At 54.0% G+C, this 16,075-nt stretch overlaps 8 protein-coding genes across 8 annotated transcripts; 4 read left to right on the top strand and 4 right to left on the bottom strand.

Moving 5' to 3' along the window:
- Positions 1 to 49: 49 nt before the first annotated feature.
- G647_07531 (uncharacterized protein) lies at positions 50 to 4,054 on the top strand (the record flags this gene model as incomplete). The annotated part of the gene is made up of 1 exon (XM_008731846.1): positions 50 to 4,054. The coding sequence occupies one exon, from the start codon at positions 50 to 52 to the stop codon at positions 4,052 to 4,054; it is 4,005 nt and encodes a 1,334-aa protein (XP_008730068.1).
- Positions 4,055 to 4,565: 511 nt separating this feature from the next.
- G647_07530 (phosphomevalonate kinase) lies at positions 4,566 to 6,044 on the top strand (the record flags this gene model as incomplete). The annotated part of the gene is made up of 1 exon (XM_008731845.1): positions 4,566 to 6,044. One exon carries the CDS (start codon positions 4,566 to 4,568, stop codon positions 6,042 to 6,044), a length of 1,479 nt encoding a protein of 492 aa, XP_008730067.1.
- A 1,053-nt stretch (positions 6,045 to 7,097) lies between these two features.
- G647_07529 (uncharacterized protein) lies at positions 7,098 to 7,887 on the top strand (the record flags this gene model as incomplete). Its single annotated transcript, XM_008731844.1, has 2 exons — positions 7,098 to 7,659; positions 7,733 to 7,887. The coding sequence occupies 2 exons, from the start codon at positions 7,098 to 7,100 to the stop codon at positions 7,885 to 7,887; spliced, it is 717 nt and encodes a 238-aa protein (XP_008730066.1).
- A 1,670-nt stretch (positions 7,888 to 9,557) lies between these two features.
- G647_07528 (uncharacterized protein) lies at positions 9,558 to 9,779 on the bottom strand (the record flags this gene model as incomplete). The annotated part of the gene is made up of 1 exon (XM_008731843.1): positions 9,558 to 9,779. The coding sequence occupies one exon, from the start codon at positions 9,777 to 9,779 to the stop codon at positions 9,558 to 9,560; it is 222 nt and encodes a 73-aa protein (XP_008730065.1).
- A 900-nt stretch (positions 9,780 to 10,679) lies between these two features.
- On the bottom strand, positions 10,680 to 11,339 carry G647_07527 (uncharacterized protein; the record flags this gene model as incomplete). Its single annotated transcript, XM_008731842.1, has 1 exon — positions 10,680 to 11,339. One exon carries the CDS (start codon positions 11,337 to 11,339, stop codon positions 10,680 to 10,682), a length of 660 nt encoding a protein of 219 aa, XP_008730064.1.
- A 267-nt stretch (positions 11,340 to 11,606) lies between these two features.
- G647_07526 (uridine kinase) lies at positions 11,607 to 13,010 on the bottom strand (the record flags this gene model as incomplete). The annotated part of the gene is made up of 1 exon (XM_008731841.1): positions 11,607 to 13,010. One exon carries the CDS (start codon positions 13,008 to 13,010, stop codon positions 11,607 to 11,609), a length of 1,404 nt encoding a protein of 467 aa, XP_008730063.1.
- Positions 13,011 to 13,397: 387 nt separating this feature from the next.
- On the top strand, positions 13,398 to 14,379 carry G647_07525 (uncharacterized protein; the record flags this gene model as incomplete). Its single annotated transcript, XM_008731840.1, has 2 exons — positions 13,398 to 13,723; positions 13,773 to 14,379. 2 exons carry the CDS (start codon positions 13,398 to 13,400, stop codon positions 14,377 to 14,379), a joined length of 933 nt encoding a protein of 310 aa, XP_008730062.1.
- Positions 14,380 to 14,614: 235 nt separating this feature from the next.
- On the bottom strand, positions 14,615 to 14,797 carry G647_07524 (uncharacterized protein; the record flags this gene model as incomplete). Its single annotated transcript, XM_008731839.1, has 1 exon — positions 14,615 to 14,797. A coding segment is annotated over one exon (183 nt), but the record flags the coding sequence as incomplete, so codon positions are not given.
- Positions 14,798 to 16,075: the final 1,278 nt, after the last annotated feature.

The raw sequence follows: 16,075 nt of genomic DNA, 5'->3' as shown, positions 1-16,075 counted from the left end.
TGACCTATATGCATCGTCTCTCTTCACCTGCCACTCAAGACTCGGCAGAATGGCGCCCAAGAAGGGTTCGGCCTCGAGTAAGGGCAACGCGTCCAAAAACTCATCTCTTGGCGTTCCAGACAGTGATCACATAGTATTCACGAACAGGAAGAGTGACAAAAAGAAACCGGAGCAAAAGGAGCCCGAAGGTGTACCACGTCCCGATGTGAAAAAGATCATTGGAGGAGCGTCTTGGACGGGGAAGCTGCCCGTTAATCTGCTGTCGGAGCACTGTCAACGTCAAAAATGGAACAAGCCCGACTATCAAATGCGCCAGATGCCATCGCCAAATGGTGGCGAAAAGGTCCACCGGGCGTGTGTTGTGCTATCCAAAGCAGACCCGAAGTCCGGTGAAATCACAAAGCTTCCCCCATTTCAGCTCCCACCCACAGATATACATCTCGCAGACCAGTCATCAGCCCTGGAGGCCCGTCATTTTGCCGCGGCTTTTACCCTCTACCGGTTACAAAGCATGAAGAATCTTTCTATGGCACTACCTCCGACCTACCGAGACCTGTGGAAGGGCGATTTCCAGCGCCTCAAAGACGAAGATGTCAAGGAAGGCAGAGCTTGGAAGTATGACGCCGATCCATTCGCTGCTGAATCCAAGCGCCAGGAAATCAAGGCTGCCATGGAGAAGAGGAAGGAGGAGCAAGCACGGAAGCCTCTCAAACCAGAGACAGTGAGCCTTGTGGGTGTCGGTTCCAGCAGTGTCGGTGCCAAGGGCTGGGAACGAGCACCTCGCATTGAGCTGGGACAAGATGCTCGTACCAGGATAGAATCGTTGATTAGAACACACAGCGTCTGGAACCGGAGCGCATTAACAATGTCAGGAACAGACAAATCTTCACTCGAAGCCGACCTGGCAAAGTCGGGCTTTCAACACAGCCATATTCAGGAGGCTTTTGGCTGTTGTGGGACCCGGGAAGAGGTCTTGGAGTGGCTTCTCATTCATGTTCCCGAGGACTGCCTGCCAGCCTGGAGTTTCCCTCCCGGATACAGTGCAGGAGTAACACTAGTCACGAGTGATCTTGCGACCGATGCCAAGGTGAAGAGGCTGACCTTGGGTGGATACGCAACTCAGCTCTGTCTGCAGGCGTTGCGAGACAATGATGGCAATGAGGCGCTAGCAGCAGAGGCTCTGCAGTCCAAGCTCGTGCCCCCCAAGGAAGCTACTGGCTCGGGTTTCGCATTTGATTCACAGGTCTGGGACGAGGAGATGAATGCACTAGAATCTATTCTCGACAACAGATTCAAAGCATCAGCGCCCGATCAATGCTCCATCCGCTCAGACTCAACTTCAGAAATCCCTGCGACCTACCATTTTCGGCGTCCTGTTTCTGGATATCCAGATGTACCACCTATCGTCACCGTTGAAGCCCCAAATCTACCCAGCTATATACGCCTGAGTGCAGTCAAGAAAGCAATTACATATGCGCAGGACAGTCTACTCGGCGACTCCATGGTATTCAATATACTAGAGTGGCTGGAGAGTTCAATGCCTGACATTATCCGGAATCCTGGCAAATTAAGCGACTTGGAGATAGCATCCGAGTCAATGCGCAAGGATGTTGTTCGGCCAGAGGAAGATGTGCACATGCTCCCTTCGCGTTCGAGAACAGCTGAGAGAGTCGATCTCAAGGATAGCAGATCGAGCCAAGTCATGCTTGATACCTGGAAGACTCGGCAGTCATCAGACACGCAGCGGAAGATGAATGCCGCGAGACAAAGATTGCCTGCATGGTCCAAACAAGACGAAATCGTCAGAGTTGTCAACGACACACAAGTCACGTTAATCACGGGTGAGACTGGGTCCGGCAAGAGTACTCAAGCCATACAGTTCATACTCGACGACGCCATCCAGAGTACGCGAGGCTCCTCGGCCAACCTCATCTGTACGCAGCCAAGACGAGTCGCCGCACTCTCACTGTCCGAGCGTGTGAGCGCAGAGCGATGCTGCAACGAAGGCGATGAAGTTGGGTACATAATCAGAGGCGACTCCAAGACCTCCTCCAGGACCAAGATCACATTCCAGACCACTGGTGTCCTGCTGCGCCGGCTACAGAGTTCTCCCAGCATCAAAGCTGCATTGGCAGGAGTCAGCCATGTCTTCATTGACGAAGTTCATGAGCGCTCACTTGATACCGACTTCCTCCTGGCGCTGTTGCGCGATGCTCTACCCCAGTTGCCTCATCTGAAGATCGTGCTCATGAGTGCTACCCTCAATGCAGATACATTCGCCAACTATTTCGGCGGAGACCGGGTTGGCAGAGTTCACATCGAAGGGCGTACATACCCGGTCGAGGACTATTACCTTGACGATGTCCTGAGGCTGACGGGCAGTGGTGGCAACAAACAAGAATTCGGTGCGGAGGACGAATACAGCATTGGCAAAGCCATACAAGGGCTCGGAGGTGGCATCAACTACGAGCTGATTGCCTCACTCGTGCGCCATATCGAACGGGAACTAGGCAATTCACGTGGCGGAGTTCTGATCTTCATGCCGGGCACGATGGAAATTGACCGCTGCCTCAAGTCGTTGTCTGACATGGCAAACATTCATGCCCTCCCTTTACACGCGTCGCTCGCGCCAGCCGAACAACGACTGGTCTTCAAGCAGCCGCCAGCAGGGAGACGGAAAGTCGTGGTCGCAACTAACGTGGCCGAGACGTCCATTACTATTGAAGACATTGTCGCCGTCATCGACTCGGGGAAGGTCAAAGAGACAAATTATGACCCGATCTCAAACATCGTACGATTGGAGGAAGTCTGGGCGTCTCAAGCTGCCTGTAAACAACGTCGTGGCAGAGCAGGTCGAGTGCAGGCCGGGAAATGCTACAAGCTCTTTACGAAGAATGTCGAGGCCAACATGGCAGCGGCAGCGGCACCCGAGATGCACAGGACGCCATTGGAGCAGCTGTGTCTCTCTGTGAAGGCTACCGGCTCAGATCGCAAGGTGGAGGAGTTCCTGGCACGGACGATTTCACCTCCTGACAGTCGCGCCGTCGCCACGGCCATGAAGACACTGCAGAGAATGGGTGCTTTGGAGAACGACGGCCTGACCGGCCTTGGCACTTACTTGTCCATGATACCAGCTGACCTTCGGTGCGCGAAACTGCTCGTCTACGGCGTCTTGTTCGGTTGCGTCGAGACCTGTCTGACCATAGCCGCGATATTGACGACGAAAAGCCCGTTCGTTTCCCCACGCGACAAGCGTGATGAAGCCAAGGATGCAAGAATGTCGTTCCCAACTTCGGAGGGTGACTTGATGCTCGATAGCGCAGCGTTCGACCAGTGGAAGGAGCTCTCTGCCGCTTCACGGTACCGAGACGTGCAGAACTGGTGTTCGTCGAAGTTCCTGTCGCAGCAGACCTTTCGCGACATCGACTCGACACGGCGCCAACTCCTTGACTCCTTGATCGAGGCAGGGCTTTTACCTCCTACATACCGCAACCAGTCGAACGACGGCAACCGCCACAAGGGCAATACCATGCTCCTCCGAGCCCTGATTGCAGGTGCTCTCAATCCTCAGATCGCGCGCATCCAAATGCCGGACAAGAAGTACATCGCGTCCATGAGTGGGGCGAAGGAACTCGACCCCGAGGCCAAAACCATCAAGTACTTCAACGAGGAGAATGGACGTGTGTTTGTGCATCCGAGTAGTGTTCTCTTCGACGCACAGTCATTCTCTGGAAATGCAAGTTTCGTCAGCTATTTCACCAAGATGGAGACGAGCAAGACGTTTATTCGCGATCTGACGCCCCTGAACGCTTATTCGTTGCTGTTGTTCGGCGGGCCGATCGAGGTTGATACGTCGGGGCAGGGGGTGATTGTAGATGGATGGTTGAGACTGAAGGGATGGGCGAGGATCGGGGTGCTGGCTTCGAGGTTGCGAGCTCTGTTGGACGATGCGTTGAGGCGGCGGATAGATGCTCGCGGCGCGGTGACGGCTGATGATGCTGGGCTCTTTGATATGGTCAGGCACTTGGTGGAGTTCAATGGCCAGGATAGATAGCGGGTGGAGGATGAGATCCGCATAGCAGGCGTTCGGACAGCCCATGACGACTCTGGGGATTCATGATCCTGCATAATGTCACCCAACAGCATAGATACGGTGGCTGATCCAGGCTATACAAGGTAGTTCGAGCATGATCGACCCGTGGCTTTGAGATGGGAAGATCATGAAGTGTTGTTGCACGCAAGGACATGATACTGTAGGTGAAGGTGAAGTGAAAGCCCTTACGGTTCTGTCATTACATCTGTATCTCACCCGTCACGTGCACGCCAAGGTTTCGGCTGTCACAACGGCACTAAACAGTTCAACACACAGTCCCACTTTGACATCTCCAGGCCCTGATTGGCTGAGAGAACAATTGAACGGGTTCCTGAGATACCTACCTATACCAAATCGCGTATCGCGTGTCCCGGTATTCCTCAAAGTTGAGCACAACACTGGGCACAATTCTTCTCTCTTCACACCGCCGCCTGGCTTGTCTACCACTCTGTCTAGGGAGATTATTCCCCCAATGTCTCCTCCACCCATAGCCGTCTCTGCGCCAGGCAAGGTCCTCTTCGCGGGCGGGTTCCTGGTCCTTGACCGCCAACACACCGGACTTGTCTTTGGACTGAATGCCCGGATCCATGCCATAGCAAGGCAACGACCAAGTGCGTCCTCAGCCGAACCTGCACGAGGCGACCTAAACGCCAATGAGCACACCGGCCTCGTGGAGGTGGAGTCGCCGCAGTTCAGGGACGCACGGTGGCTGTACAGGGTAGGCTTCGGGGGGTTTCTGGCGGGAGGCAACGATGCGGCGGCCGTGCAGGTCGAACAGGTGCGTGATCGGGAGGAGGCAGGGTTCACGGCCAGTGGCAACAAGTTCGTGGAGACGACGCTACGGTACGTTTTGACTTATGTGGCGAGAGGGGTTGTGCCAGGGGGAAACGAGGGTATTTGGGCGAGGGGGCCTGTCAAGGTGACCATCCTGGCGGATCACGATTACTACTCTCAGCCTGCGAACTCGGGCGCCCTCTCTCTCGTGCAAGGGCAGTCATCTTCAGGAACTGGTGAGTGGAGGGACTTTAACGTGCGGCTCAGTGAGGCGCACAAGACGGGCTTGGGTTCTTCAGCCGCGCTGGTCACGTCGCTTGTTTCGGCGCTTCTGGCCTGGTATTTGCAGAAGAGGGAGTTTGGCGATGAGACGCCGCTGAGTCAACGCACAGTCCACAATCTGGCCCAGGCTGCGCATTGCGCTGCTCAGGGCAAGGTCGGTTCGGGATTCGATGTGGCGGCCGCGGTCTACGGGTCATGTCTTTATCGGCGGTTTACGCCTACGATCCTTGAGAATGTCGGAGAGCCGACGAGTGCTGGTTTCGGGGAGCGACTGCACCTCTGCGTGGACGACTTGCACCGCGATTCGAAATGGGATGTCGAAGTTGCGAGTCAAGCGGTGCGGATCCCACAGAGTCTGTTGCTGGTCATGTGTGATGTGGACTGTGGATCCGAAACGCCGGGGATGGTGAAGAAGGTTCTACAGTGGCGGAAGGAGAGGACCGACGAGGCGACTTTACTGTGGAATGCGTTGCAACAGGGTCAGGAAGAGTTGTGTCGCGAGTTGAGGCAGCTGGCGGCTGTCGAGGCCGTCGACAGTGATTTCACGGCATTGAGGGATATCATCCTCACGATCCGCAGTCTCGTGCGCGAGATGTCTGTGAAGTCCGGAGTACCTATTGAACCGCCTGTGATTACCGAGTTGTTGGACTTCTGCTCGTCGATACCAGGCGTGGTTGGAGGAGTTGCGCCTGGGGCGGGCGGATACGATGCTGTCGCCCTGCTTCTGAGGAATGACCCTGGTGTCCTCGAGACTTTGCGAGCTAGGCTCGAGGGATGGAAGAGTCAAGATGATACGGGCGCAGAGATTGGGAATGTCAAGTTATTAGGCGTCAAGCAGGAGAATGACGGCGTCAGGATTGAAGACGGGGACCGTTATCGCGGCTGGACCGATTAGGATTCCTGAAACATAACAGGCCTGTGAAAGAACTTTCTCCCATCATCCGCACTCGTAATCATACTCATCGGTTCGCCCGAGGATGGACCAAGCAGTCTGTACTCGTAGGATTACGAATTTAGGTGGGCGGGCTCGGTTGGGGGTCACGGGGGGTCACCGGGGGGATCCTCCAACGCCCACGAACCTTAGGTCCCTTGGTAGGCTTAAAGTTCTTACCACTGCAGGAGAAGCCCGCTACCGCCGAGTGTCCGGGGGAAGGTGGTTCCGACGGTCTTTAACTGGAGAACCAGCCCAGAGGCGACCCAGCGACGCCCCCCAGAAATCCGACATGCGCTCCCCGATGTCAAGAGTCGACGATCGGCATCCCCGTAGCAAGAGGCAGCTGGCGTCATCGCAACTGTTTGACCCAGTGTGGGCGCAGTGAGTCGTGACTGAACACTGCGATCACGGTCGCTATGGACCGTATTAATTATCTCCATCGACTGCGAAGTGGTGCAGGGTTGATTAAAAGGACGCTGTGTCTAGGTTTCACATCTGCAGCAACATAGTGCAACGTCTAACTATTTAGCCGAGTCTCTCTCGTGCAGCAACAGCAACAGCAACAGCGACAGCAACAGCCGTGCCCGAAGGGGAGGCCGGTCTGCTTCTCCTCTCGCCTCTGTCTCGCCTCTGTCAGTCCGGCCTTCAGCTCGCCTCATCCATCACCACCACCACCACCACCACCACCTCCACCTCCACCTCGGTCGACTCTGATCTTGTTTCTTTCCAGAAACTTGGCACCCGTTTTCCAGGTCCAGTCACTCGCTTCAATTGGGTGCTCCTCTGCCTCTATTATCAATCTGCCCATCCAGATCCTCATCATCTCTGTTTCCTTGTTCGACTCGATCTGTCTGCGCAGATGGTGAGGCGATAAGTCCAGCCTTCACCCGTACCGCCATCGACTCCCATTGTTCCGTCGAGTTCCTGCAGTCGGCTGCGGTCCCAGGAAATCTCTCAACTGCGACACCATCTCGTCCACCACCAGCCAATCGATTCTTGTCTCGCTCCCTCGACATGTCGGACCTGCCTCCGAACCCTTCCCCCTCAGATCACCACGATGTCTCTGCATCTCCTCCAGACAACGAAGCCTCCGGTGAATCGCAGGTGCCGCCCATGCACGGCCCGGTGAGGATGGATACGAACACTGCCATGGTACAGTCTCTGAGCCCTCCTCCGCCTCCTCCGCCGCCGCCCGCCGCGATCGCGGAGTCCGAACAGAAAATATCAAGGCAGTTCTCTACAGCCATCGGCCCCTCTTCAGACGATGCATCACCAACAGTGCCAGCCAAAGACGGCGAATCGCCGTCAGCAACGATGGGGGCTACGGGACCCTCGCTCACAGTCACATTGCTTCTGACCTCGGGAGCGCGACACCCATTCAAGCTGGATAGCAAGTACTTTGCGAAGCGCAGTGTAGACGTACCCGCCAATGACCCTTTCAATCTAAGTGTCTACAAATTGAAAGAGTTGATTCTGCGCGAGTGGCGGGAAGAGTGGGAAGCAAAACCGTCGAGTCCAACGTCAATTCGGCTGATCAATATGGGCAAATTGTTGGACGATAAGGCATCTTTAAAAGGTATGCGACTGGCCGCCGTCAGACAATGCGCAGCGACTCTGTTCCATGCTAACCCGTGTGTTGTGAGTAATAGATTACAAGTTTTCTACTGATTCACCCAATGTTCTACACATGACCATCAAACCGCAAGACTTTATTGAGGAAGAAGATGCCAAAGGTGGCAAGTCGACCTATTCGACACATCGTGAAGAGAACAGAAGCCCTGGCTGTCGCTGTATCATTATGTGATTCCTCGACACAATTTCAGATCTCGTCGTCTGGGACCAACCATGCGGACAGGCCTGTCAGTACATGGCTCGAACGATTATGAAATGGACATGTCAGCATACGCAACAGCCACACAAGAAACAGGTGTCTTGTTGCCCCGTATGACTCCGAGTCAGTCTTGCTAGCCGAAGGAGGCCTTTTGAAGATATTTGGCTGGCCCGAATGCCCGACAAAATTGTCTTTCACTCTTTCTTTCACTATTTCCGTGGCGTGGCGTTTGGGAGGGTTATTGGGATCTGCCACAGGGTTCAGGCTGCAAGAGGATCAGAAGGCTTGCATCTCCTCCCTCTATCGACTTCTCCTAGGGGTTTACGTCTGCGACCACTTGGCAGAGCATCTCTTTGGGAACTTCGACTGGGCCATAGATCATTTTGATGAACAAAACAGGCAGTTCGAGGGGAAGGAAGACTGGTGATTGAGGGACCGAGTATTGGCGGGCTTGGCCGATCGCATGGGAGCGGGCTCGCCAAGGACTAGCCGAGTCTTGCCAGGAAACATCATTGTAAATATGGAGAGGGGGTTTCTCTTTTTTGGAGAAAGACCCTTTGTGGTGGATGGAATGTCTGTCTTTCAGGCTAGGGATTTTGATGTCCTGATGTTTATGTTAAGGCCGGGGCCAGATCAGGGTCAGGAGCAGGAGCCGGGGGAGGAGAGGTCGCATCTTCCAGGCATTGTTCCGGAGTACATATGTTGACTTTGCATATAACCATTTGGGCCTCTTCCAAGGCTTTCCGCGTGTCCCAATCACACATCAGACCATAAGTAGGCAACTGATACTTGGTAGACACCACGGTTTACCACGGTTCATCGTGCGTAAATGCTTGGTTGGCTGATTCTCGGAGTCGAAGTGATACATAATAAGAGTGAGAGTGAGAGTGAGAGTGAGAGTGAGTGACGAAAGGCAAAAAGGACAGCGAAAGCGAAAGCGAAAGCGAAAGCGAAAGCGAAAGTCAGAGTGAGTGTGAGTGTGAGTTGTGAGTTATGAGGGTACGGCTGAGGATGGTGACCAAGGGAGTATATAGCATGTATAGCATGTATTGTGTGTACTTACTATATGACATGACATGACATGACTACCTATGTACCCGTACGAGGTATGCTCGAAAATCTAGGCCCTGGACTTATAGGTCCACGAACGCTACCTGGTACTGCTTGTCTTCTCCTGGAGGTGGCGTGGTGGACGGGTATGGATGAGGGTTATAGAATGAATGTATGAATGAATGCATGGATACATGAATGCATGAATGAATGAATGATTGATTGATTGATGGACGGTGGACTTGCAGCATAGATAGATGGATATGACAGTGGAGCATGGCTGGGTCTCTTGCGGAAAGACTCTAGGTAGACGCCAGAGAACGGCAATGTCTGTTTCTTGCACGAGCAGTAGCAGAGACACTGAAGAATGCATGCCTGCATGGATAGCTCTGCTTGTTTTGCCCCGGCATTTGCTCGCCCGCTGATGTCGACTTGTGGGCAACGACATCGGTATGACTCTTGCCACAGCACGGCCAGCAGCAGCTTGGATCGTCCCCCGTCACAGAGTGATGTTACCCTCCATCTGAAGCTCGTGCGCCTGGCTGCCTCCATCCCATATTCCTCGCTCTATCGTCCCACGTACACTTGCATCCTCACCACTTCCCCATGCCTACCTTCCGCTCCATCTCCTCCATCCACCCGACCCCTTGCCCGTCTCCGCCGCTCGACAACCGCAGCCCGTCTTGCCCATTATATACATCCTCCCAGCTGATTTCCGTGTCCCGCCCACAGAGGATATCCTCGTGCACTCGCCCCGGCGCGCCGAGAGCGGACGGTCGAAAGCTATCGGCGTCGCGGACCAGCTTGAGTTCCATGCCCCGGCGGAGCGGCTCGGCGATGCCAAATGTCCGGCGCAGGAGATTTTGGCGTGTCGATTCCTGGGTGGCCGTCCAGGCTTGGAGGCGGGCTTCGAGGGGGTGCGACGACGAGATTTGCGCGGAGGAAGGGGACGCGGTCGAGAGAGAGGCGCGCAGCGTGTCGTGCAGGCCGGGGGCCGAGGGCGCGCCGCGGTCGAGAGAGTCTTTAGTCGGGCCGGAGGGTTTGGACGCTGTGGTTGTGTTGGAGGTTGACGTCGGGTGGGATGACGACGGTGCTAGGCGGAGGGACTATCATGGGGGGCGTCCATGTCAGAATATGCTGTAGAACTGATATAATATGATGTATATGTGGAGTTGAGAATGGTATAACGGTGTGGACATTTCTCTTACCATGTTGGCGGCGGCGGTGGTGACTGTGAGGTGAGGCTCAAGTCAGGATCGAGACAGGGCACGGGGCTCAAACTCCCGAAAGGTCTCTTGTAGACCACGTTCAGCTTTATTATGCGGATGCTAGAGGTTCGGTGGAAGCGCGAAGATGGGAGAGCTGAAGTCGTGTCGGTGAGGAACGATCTTGTTGAAAAGCGCAATTGAAGGTCTGGAGGCACAGACAGGCACGAGCACGGAGTACAGGCGCGGATGGATGTCGCGTTCTTGATATGGCGTCTGGTGGAGTAGTGCCGGGCAGTAATTTATACGGGGGGGTGTAGGACTACATTTTTGCAGTTTCTTCTGAACCGCCGCCAAGTATGGAGGATGCTGTCGCTACATTTAAGATCGAATCTCTCGGGAAGTCCTAGCTCGTAATCCTCTCCAAAATCTCAGAGTTCGTGCCGAATCCTTCGCAGCCCCGAGAAAACATCGCTAGATTCCTCAAAGGGATCAGAGCATGCGCTGTGCTCAACAGTGGCCCCATTCCTTGCAGAATTGCTCACACTTCCATTCCTCGGGCAGGTCGAAAAGGCCCTGTGCATCCATCTTGCACTCTCCCGCAGTGACAATGTTTAAGACATACTGTTTGTCCCTCACCCACTGGTAGACTGACTGCCAGCTCTCCTTGACCAACCACTCCTGCATCTCCTCAAGCACGACCAAGGCGGTCCATTCCTCCACCGAAGTATCATAGTCGATCCCAGCAATCCACATGTGCAGATGAAATTCGTCTATGATGAGCTGGATGACGAGTTGCTTCTGGTCTTCTGGCCAGTCTTGCCAATCTTGTTTATCGGCGCGTTTGGCGTGCTGGATATCCGTGATGGCCTCCTCGGGCGTATCCTCCTTTGCCATTTCTAGTGGGGTCCTCAACACCTCGAAAGGAACTTTGCTGAGGTTCTCATGAGGCTCAGAGGCGACTTCTCCTCCGTCCTCCGTCTTGGCGCCTGGAAGATGGGTAGGGCTAAAGGCAAGAACTCGGTCGTGTGGCTTGGCAGGCTCCTTGCCGCCCCGCGACGGGAAGGTCATCCCTTTGCTTGACCAGGGCTCGTTGGATTGGATGGGAGCCGCGCCGACAAGACGGAACGTCAGTGCGGAAGCGATGAGGGCCGTAGTGATGGCGACCATTGCGGCAACGGATAGTGAAAATGGGTTGGTTGGCTTGGGGACGGCTTAGGTGTCGACTTATGCTAGACTTTGTAGCCTTCTTGTGCAGTGTCGGAAGAGGCTCTAGGTATCGAGTCTTCTGAGTTGAGTTGGGAAGCTTTGATGGAGAGAAAATCCTTCTCGAGGACATCGGACGGTGCTTAAATAGTTGTATGGTCGTCCCTGTGCCGAGTTGAGGACCTAGGAAACTCGACATTAGGTTTGGTCGAAGCCGGTTCACCACCGAGACTAGCAACCAAAGTATTTCTCTTCGACCCATCGTTTCTCATGGTCCTCAATGATGTTCGCTACTACAGCCTTGATCTTGGGAAACACTGTCATCAGCCTCTTCAACCCACGACGGCCTGCCAAACAGGTGACAAATACGATTCTAGCTTCTGCGACTCCGTGGTCCACCAGCACTTTGACGGCCATCAACGCGGCTCCGCCACTCGACATCTGCGGGTCTAGAAGCATGACCGTTTCATGGTCCGCGATGTCTGGGAATAATTTCAGGTAGTGTAGTTCTGGTTCCCCCGTGCGGATGTTGGACTGGATGAGTAGTCGACCGGTCAGACAGTCCGGAAGAGTCCGCTTCAGACCAGTCTCCATGCAGCTTCCGCCGCGGAGAATGACCACGGCGGATATTGTGCCCGCCGATTTCAGGCCAGAATAGGTGAGCTTCTGCGGAGTGGAAATTTCATGAGCCACGTAGTTATGGCAGTCCAGGGCTTTTTCGATCAGCAGAGCTGTCAGCCTGTCAAAGTAGAAGACGAAATCGACCTGATCAGTTATTGGGTTCCGTAGGATCGTCGACACGGCTGTGATCTGTGGCGTCTCCCCAAGTACAATCACATTTTCAGGGAGCGTATAGATGTCAACTTGTTGGCCCAGCCTTTCCAGCTCGGCATTGTGCTTGATCGATTTTTCCTTGAGGATCTGTCTTGTTTGGTTGACGATCATCTGAATGGCCATCTTGTTCTGCATGCCCCGTGGGACGATGAGGTCTGCGATTTCTCTCTGCGGCTCGACGTACTTCTGGAATACCGGTTTGACGTATCTGAACCACTGTTTGATGGTCCCTTCAATGGTCCGACCTCGCTCCCTCACATCCCGAACGATGCGTCTTGACAAGCACACATCCGCATCTGCCTCCACGAATATCTGCATGTCAAGCAGCTCTAGCACCCTCGGATCGTGCAGAGCAAGGATTCCTTCTAGGACCACAATATGTGGCGAGTATAGTGAAACGGTTTTCTCCAACCTCTGGTGTTGCTGGAACGAGTAGACGGGGATATCGGTCCTCTTCCCTTGCTTCAGGCTGAGAAGCTTTTCGACTAGAAGGTCAAAATCGATCGACTCTGGAGAGTCGAGATCCCATTCATTAAGGTGTGCCAAGGCGTTTTGTTCGGGGGTGAGTGACTTGTAGAACGAGTCGATAGACAGAATGATGACCCAGGGCAGGTTCAGAGACTGGACGATCTCGATAGCTAAGCTTGTCTTCCCCGAGCCCGAAGACCCAGCGATACCAATGATGCTCATGTCCGCCCATGGTGGAGTGTATCGCGCTTTCTGTGGAAGATCTGCCGCCTCTGCTGCTTGTCGGGCTGAGGCTAGAATTGAAGTCTTTTTCAGATCTGTACCATCTGACATGTTTCCCTTGAATTCCCTCTTCCTGTCCCGGGATGATGTTTTCTGGCCTGATCAGACGCTCGCTGTACACACCTTGAACGAGGCGCGTTATTAGGCTGGCTGAGCAGGACTAGGATTCTCACTGCAGCTGGCTTGAAAAGGGTAAATGTAGACTCAAATGAATCTAACGCCAGGCGCCTAGTGAATACCGAGTTGACCAAGCTGTAAGGCTATGGAAGCTCTAACAAGGTAGCAATGAAGAAACAGTAGTATTGCTTGTTGGAGATCAACGTTGCCCGTCTGTCAAACAGCGCGGAGTGGTGGAACTATTTTCCACCTGGACAGCATCCTGACTTCTTCGTCCTCGAACCTGCGTTTGCGCTCAACAGCCGTTCCTTGCAATGGGCCATGGACCTCAATACTCTCTCAGCCAACTGGAAGAAACTACAGGCAACGCTCAAGACCTCTACCACCGGAATCTCGCCCCGAACGACCTCATCCCAGCATGGCATAAAGCGCAAGCGGGATCACTCTCAGCGTACTACGCGCGAGTCTCTCGCGGAGGCCCCGAAAACTAGGAAACGTCTGCGCGTTGGCAGGAGCATGGCTCAGAATGGCAACAACTCTGTGGGAAGGATGTCGGTCAAAGAAGCTGAGAACAACGACAATGTCCCGCGCCCCAGACCTGCTACTCTTGCTGCCTCCGACAAGGTCAATGCTGGACTGTCACCCGAGTAAGTCTATACCGTCCGCCCATACTGATCGATGCTAACTCGCTTTTAGGGTAGAAATCGGCCGATACGTCGCCCTCGATTGCGAGATGGTTGGAGTTGGGCCCAATCCCGACAAAGAGTCCGCGCTCGCCCGTGTGAGCATTGTCAACTATAACGGAGATCAAGTCTACGACTCCTATGTCCTTCCACTCGAACCGGTGACCGACTACAGGACACATGTCAGCGGGATATCAGCGAAACATATAAAGGTTGCCAGGCCGTTGAAAGAGGTGCAAGCGGACGTGGTGAAGATTCTCCAGGACAGAGTTCTCATCGGTCACTCCATAAAACACGATTTAGCGGCATTGATGTTGAGCCATCCGCAGCGAGATGTTCGGGACACTTCTCGCCACCCGCCCTACAGGAAGGTTGCTGGAGGCAGTTATCCGAAGCTGAAGATCCTTGCATCAGAGTTGCTGGGCACAGACATCCAAGAGGGTGAGCATTCAAGTGTCGAAGATGCTCGGGCCTGCATGATGCTCTTCCGGAAAGACAAGGCTGTGTTTGAAAGAGAACATTCCAAGAGATGGCCCACGCAGGCTCCCATTCAGACACAGCAGGAGGTGGATGCACCGACAAAGCCTCGCAAACACAAGAAAAAGAAAAAGAAGCACTAGGGCGATCGCGTTGAACGAACCAACAGCATTCGTCGCTGCGTTGTGGAAATCTCCAGGGGCATGTTCTCCGGCCTTCTCATGGTGCACTCGCTCGCCCCTGTGACGGTCACATACCCAAGCCTTGGTCCTAGCCTGGCTTCGCAATACACGAGATGACACTGGACGCCATGGCATAGAGTCTTTCGCGTAGTGGGGTCCGAGGTTGTTGACAGGGTCTACGGCCAGCATATCTTGACTACCTTTCTTGATCGAACTCGTCCAGTTGTTGGCAGTCGTTAGGTGACCACGAGGGACGATATATTTCCGGAAGGAGTCTCCTCCCTTGAGCATGTCTCAAATATGGACTCAGGCATTGTGATGCATTGAAAGACTGTGGTGCCTCGACCCGGTCTAAGCAGCTTGAGTATGCGTCCGAAGTACCTGCAGAAAGTCCACGGCCAACTACTTCAGTCATCTCACAATCTCATCGGAAGGTTCTCTCCCAGGGATAAGGAGCTCGCTGCAGTCCGCACAGAAGAACCCCGATATTGCCTGTCAATCCCTCTTCGGCAATGCATCAAATCAATCCGCAAGGTCTTTCCGTCACCACTCAGCGTCAACAAGGAGTGACTGACATTCGGGTTTATTAAAATCTTGATGGTAAATATACCCCGGCCGGTGCCAATCTTCAGTACGTGTTCTCGTGGTTTTGTCTTGCATTTGAATGACTCGATCCAGCTTTTGCTCCCTGCTTGCTCCACAGAGTCCCGTCTTTCCCTCTATTACTTTGGAGACCACCTCCCATGGTGGGGGCAGGAGCGTGTCATACTATTTGAAAGAAAGCCTCCAAAACCTACACTGCTGAGATTACAATGCACACTAATACTCAATTGGGCATCTCTCCGTGTGTCCTTTCGTCAGAGCAGTCCGTTGACGGTCGAGAAGAGGTAGGAATCCAACATTGTTGCGTCTGATAGTTCATTCTTCGCATATCACGGTGATATCATCCTGCTCTCAATCACTCCTCAACCGGAAAAAAAGGGGGGTCATATCTGAACATTCCACTTCAGAAAGCATGCCCGACCACGCAGAGCCCCGAGACAGGATTTTAGCTCGCGTGGTGAGCAGAAAGGACCCACGACAGACCATATCGAGAACCAGAGCTAATCTCACCCTGAAAACGTCGAGGGATACGCGCAGGGTGACCAATGGAGGGACGTCGGCTTGTATCTTATTCCTGGAGCTAGCTACTGTGCCTTCTCGCTCGTCGACGGTGAAACGTCCGCCCTTGAATGTTTGAGAACAAGGACTGGACGCTGTGTCTCTATGTCTTCACAAAAGTTTCCCAGCAACCTGCGTCAATGCAGATGCGTACTCGATCAAGCGCTGAGGTCTTGTAAGATACAACGGTACCACCACCAAGAACTCAACCTGCAGAACCAGTCTGGGAAAAGCACAACCAAAATAAAGTGGAAGGTCTTTCTGAGAGACAAAGTTGAGTGAATCTCGGACAAAATCTAGCCAGGGCGACATCTCAGATCAACGTTTCGGTCCAATCCGCCTGCATGGGGTGACGTGCAGCGCAGTGAAGCAGCAGACAGAACGTCCGAACAAGGACGATTCATTTTCATTTGTAGCAGCAAGCGCCTGGTCCAGCGAGAGAGGCAAAGCACCGGTCTGAGTAGCCACTGGAATGCGTGATCGAGCAAAGACGACT

The sequence above is a fragment of the Cladophialophora carrionii genome (assembly GCF_000365165.1).
Source record: "Cladophialophora carrionii CBS 160.54 unplaced genomic scaffold supercont1.6, whole genome shotgun sequence".
In the NCBI taxonomy this organism is placed as follows: domain Eukaryota; kingdom Fungi; phylum Ascomycota; class Eurotiomycetes; order Chaetothyriales; family Herpotrichiellaceae; genus Cladophialophora; species Cladophialophora carrionii.
The sequence above is the reverse complement of the archived record's forward strand: the minus strand, read 5'-3'. Positions and strand labels throughout refer to the sequence as shown.